Genomic DNA, 18,135 nt, shown 5'->3' with positions numbered 1-18,135 from the left:
TTTAAGGTGGAAATACTGATCATCATCTCCTCCAAATATTGTTAACACTGATTCACAGACCCTACAATACACTGGATACTTAAGTTAGTTCATAACACACAGCTGGAAGTGGTGATGCGTCGTCTCTTTTTGTTGAATCTTTGTTTTTTTTTATTTTTTACAAATGGAAGTTATTTTTGTACAGTTGATTAAGAGAATACAGAAAACAATGGCCACAAGCAATGTCACATGTGAATGAAGACACCACTGCCACGGTCCGACACATACCTCTCACGCCCTCACACACATGCGCAAACACACATAAGCACACATTCGGACCATGGCATTATCAGCAGCAGAAATGAGGTCTTTCATTGAGAAAGTTTTTTGTTTTTTTTCAGGGATCTTTTAAGATTCTGCAGCACAGAAAAAATGAGGTGAGATGTCAGGACGGATGAGGTCGCGGAATCCATGACAGACAGGGAAAGCACAGAGAGGGAAGATATCACAACTACACTGGACACATCACACTCACAGGACGAGACGGGACAGCACAAAGGCGGGGAGCAGAGAGAGAAAGTCAGCGAGGTAGAGTCAGAAAGCAGAGCAGTGGGCATATCAGCATGTGATGACTGTGTGGGTGTGTTTCAGTTCTTCTCCCGTCTAATCTTTGGTCCATTTGTCCAGGGCTTTTCTGTATTTTTGTAACTATGGGGTGTGTTAATCTGCATTTTGCCCTCACCAGGCCTGTGTGGTGTGCACGTATTTCGTGTAGTTTGTGTGTGAATGTGTGTGCTGATGACAAGGGTGACCGTGGCTCTGTGTTCTGCAGGGGCTCGGCGCGTCAGATGACACTTTCGAAGAGCAGTGTACTCTTGGTTCCTGCAGGGGGCAGCAGCTTGGCCTCGCTCTCAGGGGCCAGGTACTCCAGGTGGTGTCTGCCCCACACTGGGGTGGTTAGGTGTTGCCACCGCTACACGGAAGAAAATGAAGGGCACAGAGGTGATGAACTGTTCATTCGATGGATGCTTCAGCTGTCTCTAATGAGCCCTCGCTAATGAGTAATGAAATAATCAGCAAACCAAATAACAGACAGGGGAGGGAGGGCGGTATCCAAGGAGATGCATATTTCTACCGAATACAAACAGAGACACACACACACAGGAGAATGTGGCATACTGACCTCCCGCAAAGAGCCTTTGCAGCGTAGTAGTTTGTAGAGAACGGTGACAGGGATACAGAGCATGGAGGACAGGGCCAGTGCCCAGCCAAGGGCTTCACCCCACAAGGGGTAAGTATACACATTGTTGTATTTCAGGGGCTTGTAGTTCACCACGTGGAACAGGAACACTGCCTACAGGCACAAAATATATTAGCTGTTCGCATATGGAAGGTAAAGCTGGTGGAGAAAACACACACAGAGCAGCACTCACCACACAGACAAAAGGCGTGATGTAGGACCAACACCACTTCATGTAGGGCAGGGGCTGATAGCCAATCATACGAGCCACGTCGTCCATGAAGCGGTCCGCGCCTGAGAGAAATGACATTAGGGATTATGGGATAATGCATCGAAATTGTGCAGTTTGTGCTGCTGAGTGTACTGTAATTGTACTGTGTTGCCTCACCATAGACCCATGCGATCACCACACACTCCCAGAAGGCCTGCCACAGCAAAGTGATGCCACTGGCAGAGTAGTAGTCAAACAGCTGGAAGACATACATCCCTCCCTGACAGGAACAGAGAGAGCAGTCAGCCTCAAGACCACCATGTTAATACTTTATGTGTGACCTATTTCCAGCCTTGTCTCCACTATTTAGGCTTTCATACCAGTTCATTTCTAGCACTGGTTTTCTTTGCCCAATCAAGCATCAGGTGAACAATCCATGTATTGTAAAGAAACAGTTAACTAAATAATGAGTATTGATATGAGAATATATATAGTCCTAGATTTTGGAGATCATTATAATGGTTTTAAAGGGTGCATTACAGTAAAATGATGTAATTTTCTGATCTTATCAGACTGTTCTACTTATCTTGCTACTTTATCCACTCAGTCCTTATTTCCACATCGCCGGTGATTATTTAATCTCATTGTGTTGAAATTTTGTAAAGGTACCATTAGTCATCCCTGTACTGTAACAATATTAGTCAAATATAGCTTTGTAAAGAATACTTTGATAACACGGTCTGTAATGAACATTATAATTTATAATAAGTACATGAAACAAGTACTGTAGCGACCTCTGTAATAATATGAGCAGTAGAAAGCACATATAAAGGATCATGACAGCATTTAGTATCAAAATTGAGAATGCTTGTGATGGCTCTTTGTAGTGAACAAGATTTTGGCTCAGCTAAGCATAAAGAACCGGCTCTTTCGGTTGGCCCTCCATCTAAGGCCACTTCTGGCTTTTAGGGTTTAGCCAAATTTGTCCAACTTGTTACCTATGATGGAGTACACATACAATATATCAAATAAATGAACTTATAAACTTCATACTTTCCAGAATTCTGATAATTCTACATCATGTTTGGTAGAAATATTTAAGTAATGTAAAAACACCGAACACTATTTTGTGTACTGAACATCTGATTTATATTGATCTGACTTGTGTGTCCAACCATGCTTGGGTTTTCATTTTACCAAAGTCAGAAGTTTCTGGAACTTATTTACAAGTATGTTCTTCATCCAATTATTCTGTCTTAATAAACATTTTTTTATAAAAAATAATGAAAAAATAAAGGTTTTAAGATGGAAGCTGGCTCCCACCACTCAAATAAAGGTGCTTTTAGAGCTGACTCATTCATCCCGACTCATCACGTATTTGCTTTTATTTTTAAAGTTTTGTACAGTGATAAAAAACTGAAATAATAAGTTAAAAAAAGTATTGTGATATTTGATTTTGTCACCCATTTCTCACATTTATGAGGGAGGGCGGCTGTGGCTCAGGGGTAGAACCAGCCATCTTGTTATTGGAATGATAAATATAAATGTTATGAAGTGCTTTTGAGGAGATTAGGAGGGAGGTACCACGACCGAACCTACAAATATGGTGCAATTATTCTGAGGACTTATCACTCAGCCCGAGTAAAAAAAATAAGCTGCTAGCAAAAAAATCTTCTGCTCAGAATTTAAGAGACTCGTCTTCATTGTTTTTTAAGCTGCCAGCCTCCAAATGAGAGCGTATTCCACTTAATTCTTAAGAATACATAACTCTCGGAAATCCTCACCGTACCTCAGTGACCATAGACATGTCGATGAGGAAGCAGATGACGCAGCAGATGGCTGCCACCACCTCTCGCCGCAGGGAGCCCAGGGCAGATTTAGGGGGTAGCATGTCCATGATTCCCGTGATCAAACCCTCAACCCCAACAAACTGAGGAACAAAGTAAAGAGATAGCAGAGACAATGAGAGAGGTAGACAGTGGGGGCTTTTTGCATGAACAGTGGTTTTCCACTCATAAAATATACAGAAAATACAATCAAACCCTGAAACACTTTTTAAATTGGTAAAATGATGTAGAGTTACATTGTGTAATACCCTGACGCCACTACTAATCTACTGCAGATGTATCTGACATGTAACCGAGATTTTGTTGGAGAGTATGTCAGCTGGAATCCAGATTCCTCCCCTCCCTGTGCAAGAATGTTTACGAGTCTCTTGACTGTACAAAAACATATTTCTCCTCCAGCATGAGTTGTAAGGACAACAGCTGTGCAGCTATTTTTTTCACATCATTAGCCAGAAATGGCAGCATGCGCACGGCCAATGTGGCTATGGCAGGAAAAAGAGAGATGGATGGAGAAGAAATGAGGGAGAGAATGGAAAGTGAGAGTAAATGAATGGATTGGAGAGTGGACAGACGGTCTCTGTGTGAATCAGACAGAAGCTCATTGACAAATCCCTGGGCTGTAAAACAATGGATGTAGGCACTGGCTCAAACAGACACACAACAAACAGGCTGCTAAGAAATGCAATGCTAAAACTGGACGTGATGCGTCTCAACTGTTTGTCGCTCTTGAATGAGAGGAAGTGAGAGAAAAAGAAATGTAGATAGGCTTCTATTTAAAATGCTACATAGTCAAGAAGACAGTAAAATAAAGATGCAAGATCCTAGAGGATAAATGCCTTCTATAATGCGTTAAGACATGCATGTAAACAAACAAACTCAAATGTGTAAATGGCCAATATTTACCTGGCTGTCTAGGCCCAGTATGAGCAACATAAAGAAGAAAAGTGCAGCCCAGAGTGGTGCCAGAGGCATCAGAGTCACAGCCTTGGGGTAGGCTATAAAGGCCAGGCCTGGACCTGCACATTAAGAAGTAGTTAGTCATATGCAAACATGGAGGGAATACAGCTCTTACTGTCAAAACTCGGCTCACTACACTGGGTTTAAGGCAACCGATTCACACGGAAGCTGCATTCTTACCACTCTCAGCTACCTTACTGATGTCCACGCCTTGCTCTGCAGCCATGAAGCCCAGCACAGAAAACACCACAAAGCCTGCGAAGAAACTGGTTCCACTGTTGATGATAGCCAGCAAAAACGCATCCCTATAGACAGAGCGAAAGAAAGAGAAAGAGAGAAGGTGGGGGGGCAGAACAGGACATTGTGAGCAAAAGATGCACTATAATATGCTGCAACATGAGGCTCATGTAAGACATTAAAGACAAGCACTGGCAGCAGAAGAGATGGACGGATGGTGAACTGGGGATCAATAGCAATTTCTCAAAGCTGTTGTTGCCTGTGTAGTTGGCAGGTAGAGAGCAGAGACCAAAGAAGCCAATGGGGCGTTTGTCTACAGGTCTGGAGGGGGGAAGCCAAAAGAAAACACCATATTGACTACTCGCTCCATGATATAAATATATCTAAAATTATGATTATGAATGTTGGAGAGCTAATTCTATTAACATCACTGATATCTGGTCCACATAGCGAGGACTGACCTTCGGTTAATCCAGAAAAGTCAAGTGCAGCTGGCCAAGAATCCTTCCTGATATAAAGAATGTATAAACAAGAGTTGCACCATGATGATTATTATGACACAGCTGCAGCTGTGTTCAGAGGCAAAATCCACTCAGTCTACCGTCAATAGGCTCTATCAATCTGAAACAGTACTTAGAGGAATGCTTTTCATTAAGCATAATCAAAACAACACAGACTGAGTGTTTGGGTTAAGAAAACAGACTATGTCGTGACCACACTTATTTAACAAGACAAGGCTACAGCCACACAGACCTATGAGGCAATAACAGAGACAACATCACACTTACTGTTGACCCTTACAACTACTACTGTAGATGCCCCAAACTGATTTCAGTCTGAGCTCGTCAGACTCGGTTCAACACAGCCAGACCTGGCTCAGCTACTGTAGGTCTAAAGATCAGGTTAGAGTAGAAAAGAAGGGGTTTGTAAGATGCCTTGTCGACCACATCAAAATGAACTGTATTTAGGTGGCGTTAAAGCTGGCCATCATACAAAGGGGGGATGTATGATATTGTTGATATTAGACATTCAGAGTAGTTGTTAGAAAGAGAAGCTCTATCCTTGGCTTCAGTCCGCCTTGGGAGTGGGGGAGATCACTGTGTGTTCTAACATTGCAACAGTATGAGATTCTGATGGTATTACACAATTCTTACAAGTACTGTTATCGTTACATTAACCCCTAATGAATGTAAACAGGGGGGTTTGGTAAAACAAACCCTGTCTTGGAATGTAATAAAATGTCATAATGGACGAGAAACTTGATATAGACATGAAATGTTATTTTTTAATAACATTATAACAGTAGCATTTAATAGTGTAGAAAATGTATGGTAACAGAACCATGGTATATTTCTGTAATCCTACTGTGAAGAGTGTGGGAATGTCAGGCCGACGGTTTTGGGAAGTTACACCAACCATCAGACACAGACCTCTGTTATCAAATGTCAGAATGGTGTGGTTGGAGGGGGTTTCCAAAGTCAATCAACCATCTGACAAGCATTTTCAATAGAGTATACGGGCCCCACAATGTATACTTTAGCCTCAGGTTACTTTTGATAACTTCTGCTTTGAGCTGAATGCTAAGATCAGTGTGCTATCATCTGATAACAACTAGTGGACGTCAAATTGTAGGTATTAAGCACCAAGCAGCTCCAGTGCATGGTATTTACTGGCATCTAGCAGTGTAGTTGCAGACTAAAACAACCTGAACATCCCTAGTCTCACCCTCACCCAAAACCTTGAAAATTGAGAAAAACCGTCTTAAGTGCCGGTGTTTGGATCATCTGTTGTGGGCTACTGCAGAAACATGACTGATTTGGTAACAAAACCTCAATAATACAAATACAATAATAATTTGGAATATCATATTTCTGCCAATTGAGATCCCCTCCCTAACAAGTCAAGTTGTGTGGTCTGAAAGCAACTGAATAAGACCTAAAGACTCCTGAGTCCTAAATGTAGTACTGACTGGCCTCTGTGAGCAGTTTAAATACACATTTCTTTAGCCATTCCAGCTATTCCTGGGCTCCCCTAAGTGTGTGTGAGAAACAGAGCTGAGCTGACATACCTCAGAATCTGAACTCATCCTTTAACTTCCAATTAAGGTCAAGGAAGAGAAAATGTAAGATGGCAGGATATTCATGAGGCTCCTCCTATTATGGGCATTCCAAATATGCATGCAAGTGCTGAGATTTACAAAAACTATTATCTCTGTTACATCTACAGAGCAAACTACCTTGTAAAGGTCTTAACATGTTTATGTATCTACCAAACAAGCCAGCCAACACAAACAGCAATAGTGAGACCAACTGTTCCTAGACACAATGTAAATCATGTCTTTCTTTTTCTGAAAACCTTTTGGAATGACTGTTAGAAAGTTTTGTTGCATATAATCAGGGTTTGATGGCACTGCTATGACGCTTCTTGGCATCCTATTTGCTTGTATCTTGATCAGGGAGATGTAAATTAATTTACATCTGAGATGTGAGAGCATGGAGGTATTTGGGCCTTCAATCATACTTCCTGCATAGTCATACAGTGCTGTGTATTTAAGTCTAGTGGTTGTGGCAATTGCAGATAACAGCACAGCCCTTACAATACCACATCCATTCAACAAAATTAAAAGGGTGTTTAAATGAGAAAGGATGTGATCTTTTGGCACTTTATAATAGTGTCAGACAGAAAGAAAGCCTATATGTATGTATGTATAGACTCACTGGTAACAGTTGTTATGGAAGCGGTTATAGCTGCCCAGTGCAGTCAGGGCGCCCAGTCCGATGGCATAGGAGAAGAAAATCTGGGTGCCGGCATCAATCCACACCTATGACATATGGAATAATCCGAATAATGTGTCACAATCTGTTGACCTGCTTATTTTAGATGCTGATATACGCATCTATCATGTTTTCTCCGGACAATGCAAAATTATACCTGTGCTTCCCCAAGTTTGGACCAGTCAGGTTTCAGGTAGTAAACAATCCCATCTATAGCTCCAGGTAGAGTGACTCCGTGGGCCAAGAGAACGACCAGAACCAGATAGGGGAACAGAGCTGTGAAGTACACAACCTACAGAGAGATGAAAGAAGAGTGCCATGAAGTACGCTTCTTGATACTGAAGCCTAAATTTGTGAGGAGGTGTTTGAGTACTATGCATCAGAACTTGTATTAAGTAAAGTAGAAAACTCCAAAGTACACCCTTCAAACATTTACACTCCTCATATTACATGAAGTAACTAACTACACAGAAAAATGTAATCAAATGATCAATTTAACAAGCTAGCAGGAAAAGTTTAGTGCTTATCAACATGGTCCATCTGCTATGGTGAAATGTTTCAACATAACTGTACCCAAGTATGTTTTTATCACTTTGATTAAGCAATTACCTTCTTTGCAAATACTCAAGTCTTAAGTAGAAGCCCATTAGGTCCTTCCTGTAGTGGATGTGTAATGGGCCCTGTCATGTTACTTTGAAGAAAAGGTAGCCTGTAAATGGAAAGCCAGACAATTTGTAAACCTCCTGCAATAGCAGGGGTTTTTGGCAGACCTTTTCAGAAAGTAGTCTTTGTAAAGTTATGCCGCGAAAGCCGCCCCCTGCTAACCTACAAGAAGCATCAAGTCCCCCGCTAAATCACTATGGTAAAAGCAAAGTAGTGAGAAAGCACATATTTGCCTTGATCTAGGGCGAACATGGGTAAAAAAAAAAAAAAAAGCCCCTTTCCAGCTCTCAAACATCTACATGGTGGAAAGTTACTAATCGGCTTACAGCTGGCCGGCTGGCTCAATCTCCTTCATTATTTTTTTTAACTCTCTCTACGAGCTTTGGCTACTCTGGAGACACAGGTATGCAAATACAGACATCTCCATGTGCTACAAAATGAGGATGTATTCATTATGCTAACGTTTAAGAGCAATCACATTATAATGATAGAGTAGTAGGCATCTTCTTTCAACTACTGAATAGAAGTCACCCTGAACAATATGCATGTACAGTATAACATAACAGGGATTGGCTGATCAGTTGAAGATTATAGCCTGACTGAAACTTTTAGCTGCACATAAACATAAATACTCGTGAGCAAAAAGCTCCACAATAAACATCTGAACAATAAACGTGCGTGTTTACACTTGTGCTCATATGTGTTTCAGTCTAGACACTGATCCTCTCACTATACCAAAGCTGATTTGGGGTCAAAGGGCAAAATGCTGCAATTATTTAAACCTTTGCATGAAGCCATGCAAATATAAGTCTACACTCTATAACCCCTGACAGTGGCAAGTCACATTTCATGTATGCTAAAGCCATAAATACTTTGTTTGTACGGCATAAACCCAAAAAGTGACATGTAACACAAAGAATCTAGAATTGTACAGCCAGAAAACACATTACCTTGCCAGTAGATTTGACTCCTTTCCACATGCAGAAGTAAACAATGATCCAGACGGCTATGAGACACAGCACCATCTCATAGCTGATGTCACCAGGCTCGTGAAGCCCACCAGACAGACGGAGCACTTTACGCCTAAGAGGGAGAGGGAGAAGACAAAGAACTGAATTATATTTGAATATATTCTGCAAGTCAAATGAGGCTTTCATAGGGCCTTGTTAACACCTTATAAATGTCAGTAAAAATGTTTATATATTTTGTAACTGACATAAAGCAAGTTTGGAATAAAGGTCTGCATGACAGGAGACTTTGGGTACATACTGATAACCCCCCTAAAATTTAATTTGGTAGTGGTTTAATGTCTCAAAATCGTTTTGACTTTAATAATGAAATGATTAAGACTGATGACATGACAATTCCCAGACAAGTCATTATGACATACTCCCAGAACTCGATGACAGGGGAGCGCATGCCCTCAGCCTCTGCGCAGCTGCCGTTGAGGAGGAACTGGGCTGCAGACAAGTTCAGCGGGGACACGGAGGAGAGGAGGTTGTTGGGGGTGGCAGCAGATGATGGCAGAGCCTGCTGGCCAGCGCTGCGGTTGTGGCAGGCACGGCGGAAGTCCTGCGTGCAGTTGAGGGTGTTCCAGGGGTGTCCACAAGTGGCCCAGGGCAGTGGGGTGGTGAAGGAATGGAAGAGAAAGTAGAGGCCCCACACCAAAATCATGATGTAGTAGGTGTTACAGAAGAACACTATCACCATGGAGGCCAAGCCGAGACCTGACAGAGAGTAAGAGACGCAGCAAAAGGAGACATGTTGGGATGTAGTTTACAAATCTGAGATGATGAGCAAGCAATAAAATAAGATTATATGATTGTAAAATATGATTGTCAGACACTATACAGAGATAAGTACCTTTAAAGAGGGGTGCAATGTTCCATGCAGAAACCCCTCCCTGCTTCATGAACTGTCCCAGTGCAATCTCCAGGAAGAAGACTGGGATGCCCCCGATGAACACAATCAGCAAGTATGGGATCAGGAAAACCCCTGCAACACACAGATTCATCACATGGTCACAATCACAACACTCTATCTAAACTAACTCATATCTTGAAATACTTTCTTATCATTGGCCAAACATTTAATATCACTTATAATTACTATCATGACTTCTGTTCCAAACAAAACGATTGGCATCGGGTGGTTTTACTGCCCTGGGCGTAAGCAATGACGATATTACCAGTACCAAATCAATAAATTCCTTGTCATTGCACTTAAAGACATCACATATGTGACATTCTTTATGCTTCAAACAGCAGTTGTTTCAGGAGTAAACGGAAATGAATAGCATGTTTCAGTAAAAGTTTGACTGGTAACGTACAAGGTTAGTTGCTCTGAGACTTCTTTTTCCTATACTACAATGAGTGGGTGTGGGTCAATCATATGCTCGGTAAGTAATAGAAAATGATAATATTCCACGTAGTCTGACCCTTTTCAATTAGAAAACAAAATGTAATTTTGAGGTGGACAACAAAGGTCTCAAACATAAGACAATGTGATTACATGATCAGAGAGATTTAATCAAACTCCTGGCCTCCAAAACACTCCTTAGTTAAGTAATCAGAGTTTGATTCAGTAACAAACATACATTATTATAACACTTCATTCTTTGGTGATTGATCTTAGCTTGGATCACTACTTTCTTTACGCCTTGCCAAGGAGGTTATATTTTGGCCAGTGTCTGTTTGTTCTTTGGCTGAGTTTGTCCTCACGATTACAAAAATAACTACTTAATGAATTCACACTAAACTTGGATAGAGAACAGGTCTCAGCCTTAAATAAACCCCACAAACCTTTGGACATTTTTGTTAATTTCTTAGGGAATAATGCATGGATCTTGATTAAATATAGATTTATCAAAACAAACATTTGGATACAGCAGATTAAATATGTTGTGGCTGATACTGGATATAGGCTTTATTCAATTAAAGAGAGCTTTCGGGCCTTGACGGAGGCACGCGCTCCACTAACTACCATTCTAGTATTTTATATTTAATGGTGTGAATGGACTGAATTGGTAGGCATTAGATTGATGCCATCCAAAGTGTCAGTGATGACAAGAAAAGAACAGGGATGGACATGAAGAGAAAGAGGTTTGCAAATTTTAAAGTGAGAATTATCACAACACGATCACAGCGAATATCCTCAACATCATGTAAACTTGAGAGAGTTATTTTAGTAACATTACATGAAGCTATTCATCAATGGTGAGTTTTTGTTTGAGTTAAGAGGCTCAAGGAGGATATAGTCATGCTGGCAGAACTTCAGCAGAAGAAAATCTGAGCTAGAGGTCATGTTTATCAAGTCTTTAAGGACACAGGCTGCACAAACATTGGCATGGCTCTTACTAATCGAGCACTCAATACAACAAGAAACAGTCGAGAGGAGGGGGAAGCAATAAAGGGCAAAAGAGCCAGAGAGGAGGTTAGACAAGGCCACAGATAACAGATGCATTGACAGTGTACGTGGGAGATTCTGCCAGTGTGTGGACAGTTACGGTAAGTATTGTCCTTGAACTTGACAGCTGCATGCAGCGGAGACAGACAAAAGACTATCAAATGAAGACAGAAAGTGAGACAACAGACCCCGGCAGGAGTTGTTAGTCCAGATAGAGACAGTGAGGAGTTCTAATCATTTTGATTAGTAGTCGTTTGGCCTGAGGCAGTTAGTCTGTGCTCAGTTTCGTCTATAAATAATCTCCGTTTTGGATTCTCATAATGTAGCAGAGGCTTGTCAAGGATCAGGAATAGACAGCAGAGACCAAATGAAAAAGGCGGCACAGGTCATTTAACACATGTAATCCATTTGCAATGATTTGCTTTGTATTATAACATACTGGGTGATGCCACCACAGTGCGCAGATGGAAGGGAGTCACATGACCAGCCATGACGCAGAGCAGAGAGAGGCTAAGAAGAAAGGAGGGAAAGATGGATACATCAGAGGAGAGAGAAGCAGAAAAACTGGGACAGCGCTGTGCTGGAGCAGGTTCAACAAATACAAAAAAATGACACAGCAAGCAAGGCATCGACCTTGTTGGCTCCGCAGCCGTGCAACTGATTGACAATTTGTGCCTCATTCAGTCCATCATTCTTTTATGTCATTCACTGAGAGCAGAGGGCTGCAGCCTTATAAGGAAACATTCATGAGAGTGAGTCTAAGAGAGAAAGGGGTGGGAGAGCGGGAGAGATACAGAGAGAGAGAGAGAGGAAGGGAGAGAGATGCAATGGGAGGCGTGAATGGAATGAATGGAGAAAATGCTTGCAGTGACATATCCCATGATATTGGCCAAATCATTGAGGAGCTGTACCCTTAATAGGCTTAAGTAAATCCGCTTTAATCATAACCGGACCAGACACATCAGGTCCAGCAGCCGAGTTGCAAATAAATAAATAAACTAGATTTGCGAGAGTATTATTTCCACGCATTTATTTTGACATTCATCTAGCGCCGTCTCCAATGTGCGTCCTTGTTTCAGTGACAAACAGCTCTGACTCAGAGCCCCAGCCCTTATCTGATAACATTGCTGTGCCTACAAGGTGTACCCTGGGTCATTCAAAGACGTAAAATGAAACACTGTGGCTGCGGACGTGGCCGTGCCGACGGTGAAGGGGAGTAAAAGGACGGGCACAGTCACAGGACGTTTATTGTGTGACATATCCATCTGCCTCCTTATCAACGGGCGAGTGGGAGAGAGCACCTTTGTATGCTACATGAGTGCTGGGCAGGAGCACACAGGGGGTGGACTGTGTGAGGCAGGCCATTGTTATACGATACCACAAGGTGGGTATCAGAGCCATGGGTCACAAGACACACACACATGAGGGAGAGAGAGGGCTGGACTAAGACACAGGCAAGCATGCGCACACACACACACACACCCACATGTGGACACTTGCGCGCGCACACACACACACACATCCAGTTTAATTTCAATTTTACACCTCATAAAAAAATAGCGAAGGGGGTAGGGCAGAGATAAGACATGTCAAGGCCAAAAGCGGCAGGAAGGGGAGGTTACTGTTGGACAAGTTGGCATACATTTAAACAGAAAAGGATGTGGAAAAAGTTACGTAACATCACAAATAACCTTATATGCAAGTGAGAGAGCAGCAGGCACACCATAGGGCAAACTGTACAAAGCGTGTCTGTTAAGCAACAGGCAGCTATGATAAATACAGTGGAACCACGTGCTTTTCAGCTACGTGCTCACAGCCACGCAGGCCATGCTTTCCCTACCTATCACGCCTATTAAAATATAACGTCTCCTCATGCTGTTTCCTCGTTGTCTTACAAACTGTCAGAAGTTCACCTTATGACTCTTAGATTTGATTTGGGAAACTATCTGCATCTAGATTCTTCTTATTCTTGAACGTGTGTATTGTACTCGAGATAACAGCAGCTCTAAACCTTTTCTTAACTTATGAATGATATTTCATTATATTTCAAGAGTGCATAAGAAGTTTTCTCGATTTTCACTGAATTCAGCTCATTCATGCACCGGAAGTTGTGCCACTAATTTGCACAAGGTATCCTGGGGGACAGGAATAAGGAGGACAGGAAAGTGAGTTATCAAGTTTTAAAATACCAACATCAATGGCCAGATTGCATACAACACTTATGTAAAGATGTTATGAAACTTACAGAGTGTCGCACAGTGAGTAGCTTGTTAATTGATATGAAATACTCCACGACCTTTGCTTGTACATTAACATCCAATGATCATCTGTACTTGTATCAACCTTGAAATTAGTTCATGAGGACTTGACTGGGTTTAGGAGACTCTTTATATGATAATTAAAATAGTGTTCATTTGTGTGCATTCATAACAAAGAATCCTCCACAGTTGTCCTGAAGCTCACCTCCTCCATTCTTGTAGCAAAGGTATGGAAACCGCCACACGTTGCCCAAGCCGACAGCAAAACCCACGCAGGACATGATGAAATCCATCTGTCTGGTCCAAGTTTCCCTCTCCACAGCTGGTACTGCTAAAGCCCCATTTCCTGTTCCAGCTGCAACCCCATCCTGGGTCTGCGGTGGGCCAGCCCCTCCGCCCTCTCCACACCCTGGGCCCGCGCCAGGCACAGGCACGAGGGGGTGAGCTGACCCGCCCTCCTCCTCAGACAGGGTCCCTGCCTCTAACTGGGGGAGACTGATATCACCTGGACAGGAAAAGATGTGCAACCGTCAGATGAGGGGGAAATGGAAGGAGGAAGGCGGGGAGATCGAATGGAAATCAGTTGGTAAAGCATCCACATTTTTAGTCAAAATGCATTCACAGCTTCACGTCACATTACACGTCAGCGCTGGAGACAGACGCACCACAGTGTCAGACTTGTACTGAATGGAGGAGGGAGACTCCATGGTTTCCATTCACACGTCAGTACAACCGTAGCCAATTAGTCCAATCGTCCACTAAGCCTTAACAGGGCTGACATACTTAATTTACAAGATTCTTTATTGCATAAACTGCCCTTACACGGTTAGTATTCGGGCTATAATCTTGTTGCCCATGTACTGGCATCACTAAACCCTCCCCCGATGCTTCTCTCCTCTCTGCCTGTCTCACTGACAGTGATTAGTGTGCTGCGGTACAACACAGCAGAGAGCAGGTACATCTCCAGCTCCTCCGTCACTCACAAAGCTCTCATTTTCTCTATTCAACACACACACGCGCGGCTGACTTAACGAACGCCTACAACTCAAATGCAGGCAAAAGCAGCGTGTGTGTGTGTATGTGTTTGTCTTCATTCGTGCCATTCGATGATGATGATCAGTCAGCCGCTCTGTGCTGGATGCAAAGCAAGGCAGCTGAATCCAGATCAGAGCAGTTTGAGGGTGTGTGTGTGTGTGTGTGTGTGTGTGTGTGAACAGAGGAGGGGAAAAGAGTGGGGAATGTGAGGGATGTCAACTTAATAAGAGGATACCTGTGGGTTTGAGACACTGTGAGGGAGGAGGGTTTGTGATCTTTTAAGGCTGATCAGACAGATCACTTGTTAGGTTAAAATAATCTGTTTTTTCGAGCGTAAACGGGTCTGCGTGGAGAACCCTGAACCTCATGACACTGACGTAAAACTTGAGAATCATTTCTTTGTGGAAGAGCATCTTCTGCGTCTCCACCGCAAGTGACCACATGAAGCTTGGAAAATGACTTCTACGCAGTCCAATCTGCTCTGGTGTTAAGTAAGACACAAGTGGATGTAAACTGTGATGAGGAACATGGACACACAGTGCAGCTGGGTTGCCCTTCCAATGAGAAATGTGAAAGGCTGAGGCAGGGATGCTCTAATGGTCCATCAGCATGTGGTCCTGGTTAAGCTAGTGGCTGGAGCCCATGGTGAATAATAACAAGGCATTAATAAAGCAGTGGAGGTCATTTCTTATACTCACCTTGGCTGTTCTCTTCCAACTCAGGTGACATGTTGTTGGGTTAGCAGCACAGAAATAGATTTGACTGTTATCTGGTTGGAGTCAGGGGGCTGCTGGAGTTGTGTCACGGTGCCCGGCTAAACGAGGCACCCGGCGGGCTCACAGAGGCAGACAGGGAGATGTAACGCTAGCCACGGCGGGCAGAGCTCCAGTTGTCTCTTTGATTTTTTTTTTTTTTCCCCGAGTTTGTTATTTCGCCTTGTCGAAATTTTCTTTTCTTTTTTTTTCCTTTTTCAAAAGTCGCAGTTTTTTTGTTGTTTTTTTTTTTTTTTTTCAAAGATTAACACGCAGTTGGAAACCCTCAGCTCAGCTAAGAGATGGAAAAATGTCACAAGGCGCCGCAGTCAGTTGAGCCGTTGACAAAGGGAGATTCAAAAGCAGTCGACGAAGCACTTGAAGGTAAGCCTGAAGAATCTCATGGATAACGGTTAGATGAAAAGTATACTGCGCCTTAGGGTGAAGATGTTCTCATCAAAGGGGGGGGAAAAGCCCAGTCAGAAGTCCGTGAACCTGAACGTGATACCGTAGCTTCGACAGACGAAGAATGCGATCTGCTTCTGCCCCACCACGGTCCGTTAGCTGTGACGGACGCTCCCCCCGCCTCCTCGCGCCGCCGGCGGCCGTGATTGGCTGAGGCCGGCCCAGTGCGGTGCGCACAGCATCAGCAGCAGCGCTCAGTCAAAACGACCAGAAGTCACAAGGATGTCTTTATGGCACTGCGCGCGTCCTTGACCTGAAAACACACAAATAACTGTAGAGAAATGTCCCAAAGCCCGGGGGGCGTTTGGCTCTGGTAATTTTTTTGCTCTCCAGGCGGCAGGGACCGAGTTTCCTTCCTTCCACCTTCGCTGGGGCTTTTTGTCCCGTCTCCCACAGGGGTGTAGCTAGGATTTCTGGTGCCCACATACTTTGCCATGACATGTCCTATAGGAATGTTGTGCACCCCATCTCTGCTGCAGTCTTTGTAATCTTCACCAAACAGTGAGGGATACTTAAAGGGATAGCTCGGGTCTTTCCATACACTCTCTCAACAGTCATCTACTGCAGGTAGATGGGATCTAGGGATAAGTACCTCATAGGACCCCACATGAAAAGACCCGAACTATCCCTTTAACCCTCCACAAGCACTGTGGCTGGGTGCGGAATAAGAAACTACATGAGAGCATGTGTTGTGGGTTGGGTTTATGTAGATTTGCATTTACAAACTTGATAAACCTACTCTCCTTGCTTCCGTGACTGAATAAACAAACTGGCCTTAAAGGACAACACAGTTTAACACTGTTTGACTTTGTTTATATTTGGCGGACCCTGCCACCTTCAAGCTTCAAGCAAGCTTCAATCAGTGTTCTGGGAACCTTATATTCCTCTGAGAACAGCTTGTTTGTTCAGCTATTAAAAACCCTGTAAATATTACAATTCTGAATTTAAATTCCTCCTCCAAAACTACATAGCGCCGCTCTAACCCACAAGCACTGTGGCCCGAGGGAATTAAAAACTCACAAGAGCATGTGTTTGGTTTAAAGGTGCACCATTTACTTATGGGGAACAGAAAGAGCTCCATTGACTGACGTTTTATGAGTAAACAAACTACATAAATAAACTGTCTTTGCTTTCATGACTTAAATAAACAAAATAAACAAACTGTTCTTAAAAGGACAAGACAATTTCATTCTGTTTTATTTTGTTTAAAGTTGGCGGCCCCTGCCACCTTTCTGGCTTCAAACCGTGTTCTGGGGACCTGATTTTCCTCTAACAACTACTTGTTTAATGATCTGTGGAAAGTATATACATTCAAGGTTTTTTTTATCTAATGGAAAAAAAGATCAGTGGAATGGAACTGGAAATAACATGGTACCACGAGGTAATGCGTTATTACAGGCCTTAGTATGTAGTACGGCATAAAATGTGTGTAGCACAGTGTTTGAATAATGGACGAATAACTCCCAGTCAATATTGAATAGGGTTAGGGTTACATTTTGCTTGACATGTCCATTCCTAATCTAAATGTTTTCTCTCATGTGTTTATGCCTTAGGAAGACGGGAAGAGTATGTTTTTGTTTTTTTTAACCAGGATAATTTTAATTCCAAGATTGTTTGGAATTAACATTAAGGTAACGTTTTCACTTACCTCTCAGGGCTTCCATATAGCAGGACAAAGTGTGACTCTGCCTGCCTTACTCAGATAATGAAAAAGCAATTTTACCTCACAAAAATACAAACAGCACAAATGATTATTCAAATTGTAGGGCTTCAAAAATGATTTTGCCTCCATCAAGCAGGTTATGGTTTTTGCCTATGTCCATCTGTCAGCACAATTACACAAAAACTACTGAATAGACCCAGAATAGAGCCCACTGATGTTTGGTGCAGACTCAGATAAGTGGACGATTTTATCTGGGCCTGTTTAGATGGTTGATGGCTGGTGGGAGAGAAAAATTTGATGTAGAGCCATGTAAACGCTCAGATCTCGCAGATTCAACAGTTTTATTTGATACTGGATTAGGCTTGATTTAATTACAGGGGCCATGTTGAAGGTATGTGCTCTTCTGAGTTCCATTTTAGTTTTTCACAAGAAAAAACTGCCAGGCCAATTCAAACCTTGTGGTGGGCTAACTTTGGATTGTGGGCTACACTTTGGGACACCCTGGTCTGGAGTGTCAGTTTCCATCCGCAATGGCATTTTTGAGTGTACATGTTATTATTATGTTCAAACTTTTTAAAATTCATTTTTGAATATACTCTGTTGTCTGTTGTTTTCAATGTGCTATGGGCCTTCCTCTTGTGTTTTTAAT

The 18,135-nt window shown here is 42.6% G+C and overlaps 1 protein-coding gene across 1 annotated transcript; it reads right to left on the bottom strand.

The window, feature by feature from the left end:
• Positions 1–122: 122 nt before the first annotated feature.
• On the bottom strand, positions 123–16,080 carry si:ch211-117c9.5 (sodium- and chloride-dependent creatine transporter 1). The gene is made up of 14 exons (XM_037103637.1): positions 15,305–16,080; positions 13,777–14,076; positions 9,772–9,903; positions 9,299–9,635; positions 8,859–8,991; positions 7,403–7,537; positions 7,189–7,292; positions 4,415–4,539; positions 4,181–4,293; positions 3,220–3,360; positions 1,608–1,710; positions 1,413–1,513; positions 1,163–1,333; positions 123–952 (listed from the first exon to the last, which is right to left on the bottom strand). The coding sequence occupies exons 1-14, from the start codon at positions 15,333–15,335 to the stop codon at positions 824–826; spliced, it is 2,055 nt and encodes a 684-aa protein (XP_036959532.1). The 5' UTR covers positions 15,336–16,080; the 3' UTR covers positions 123–823.
• Between the last annotated feature and the right edge of the window lie 2,055 nt (positions 16,081–18,135).

The sequence above is a fragment of the Acanthopagrus latus genome, chromosome 7 (assembly GCF_904848185.1).
Source record: "Acanthopagrus latus isolate v.2019 chromosome 7, fAcaLat1.1, whole genome shotgun sequence".
NCBI classification, from domain to species: domain Eukaryota; kingdom Metazoa; phylum Chordata; class Actinopteri; order Spariformes; family Sparidae; genus Acanthopagrus; species Acanthopagrus latus.
The sequence above is the reverse complement of the archived record's forward strand: the minus strand, read 5'-3'. Positions and strand labels throughout refer to the sequence as shown.